Source organism: Aplysia californica, unplaced genomic scaffold (assembly GCF_000002075.1).
Source record: "Aplysia californica isolate F4 #8 unplaced genomic scaffold, AplCal3.0 scaffold00888, whole genome shotgun sequence".
NCBI lineage: Eukaryota > Metazoa > Mollusca > Gastropoda > Aplysiida > Aplysiidae > Aplysia > Aplysia californica.
Genome location: NW_004798158.1, coordinates 118,464 through 120,161, shown reverse-complemented (window position 1 = coordinate 120,161; position 1,698 = coordinate 118,464). Strand labels below are relative to the sequence as shown.

The window sequence follows — 1,698 nt, the reverse complement described above, 5'->3', positions numbered from 1 at the left end:
CCCCCCCCCTTTCCCCCACCTAGTCCACGTGAAGTTTACAGTTAAAATATTTGACGCCTAAATGTTGTAAAAATATTAACTGTGCTTCGATTTCTCTCGATTTTTCAATACGTTTCTTTCTTTTTCTGTCGCCATAAAGACGCCTATGGTCAAAAGCTGTTTGCCGATGTATGCAAAAGACGTGAGTTTGACTCCCACGTGGGGAAGCTTATTGTTATCGTGAATATATTCGTCTGTCTGCTGAGATGCTGTATCCCAACCAGCCTGGGCCAAAGCAACAACTCGTTTCTTAAATTATATAAACAATGCCAATTAATTAATTAAGTTAATTAAAGCCAAGCAAATGAAGGCCAAACGATACAGTATTAGCAGAGTGCGCTTGACACCACGCCCCGTGCCCTACACGGAGCTCAATTAATGGTGCGCTCCATTCCATAGGTACCCGTAAATACGCCTGAGCGCACTGTCTAGGATAAAATAAAGTTGTTCCCGCATCAGATCCGGACATTGGGGATTGCCTTGTTAGGGAGCAACTTCCTGGGCCTTCGGCATATTGTGGTAAGGTGGCCAGTTCCTTTCCATGCCGCCTTTACTTCCCCAACTCGAAGTCAGATACCCATTACTGCTGGGTGGGCAGAAGGGGGCAAAAAAAAATCCTGGTCCGAACCGAGGCTTGAACCCGGACTAACCTCTCGGCCTCCGCACCCTACTGTCTAGGATACGATGGTATAATACACATTTATGGCTAAAACGAACAACGACCCATCATCAACTGCTGGTCAGTGACATTGACAGTGTCATCATAGGGCGAGGCTAATATGTAACACATTAATCTTTTTTTTTGCGCTCTGAAATTCTTTTTTCTTTGTTAGTTTTTCTTGAGCGAAACAACTGACGCCATCTTGCGTGGTAGAAAATAGACACGCATTCTCTCTCCAAAACTAAAAAGCAAACAACCTCAACAAAATATCGGGTATTTTTCTGTAGAAATCCAAGCGAGAATAACTAAACTGGAATCGACCCAAAAGATTCTTTTGGTTGGATTATTTGTCTCTCTTAATCTGGGGAGGGGGTGGGGGGGGGATGCTAAGCTGAGCTGGTTTCATGCTGGATTACAGTGACCCTGGTTCGAATAACCAATTAAACATTCTCGAACTCGTCGTTTGGGAAATGTTCAAGGCTCTCCTCCTGCTGCACTCGGCCCTATCGGAGATGGACGATAAATCTGTTGGTTATGCCTCTTTAATAACTCTGCAGTGTTGAAGGGGGCTACTGGTGCAATTGCATGATTATTATTTTTTTTGGTTCCGATTCAACAAAATCGAACGAGCTTGAGCCCTGCTTTACGGTATGACAAAGCTGGCATCAAGCTATTCTGAGCCAAGTGAGCCCTGTGGATTAAAAGTCTTTATCATTTGATCCTCTTGTCTTTATGTCTGTCTTCTGTCTTGATTTTATGTTTTTGTTTTGTTTGGTTTTGTTTTTCTCTTTCTGTCTGTCAGTCTCTCTTTCTCTTTTTCGTTAGTTTGCTCTGTTTCTGCCAATCAGTCAGTCGTTCTTTCTCTTTCTGCTTGTCTGTTTCTCTCTCTCTCTCTCTCTCTCTCTCTCTCTCCCTCTCTCTCTCTTTCTTTCTCTCTCTCTCTTTCACACATACACAAACACACACTCACACACACTCGCACACACACACACACACAC

At 43.5% G+C, this 1,698-nt stretch overlaps 1 protein-coding gene across 1 annotated transcript in view; it reads left to right on the top strand.

The window, feature by feature from the left end:
• Positions 1-1,170: 1,170 nt before the first annotated feature.
• Positions 1,171-1,698, top strand: part of LOC101846467 (phosphatidylinositide phosphatase SAC2) — a 12,105-nt gene continuing 11,577 nt past the window's right edge. The window contains exon 1 of the mRNA XM_005110432.1: positions 1,171-1,231. Coding sequence (XP_005110489.1) covers positions 1,171-1,231 — 61 coding nt within the window. The remainder of the gene's footprint in view (positions 1,232-1,698) is intronic.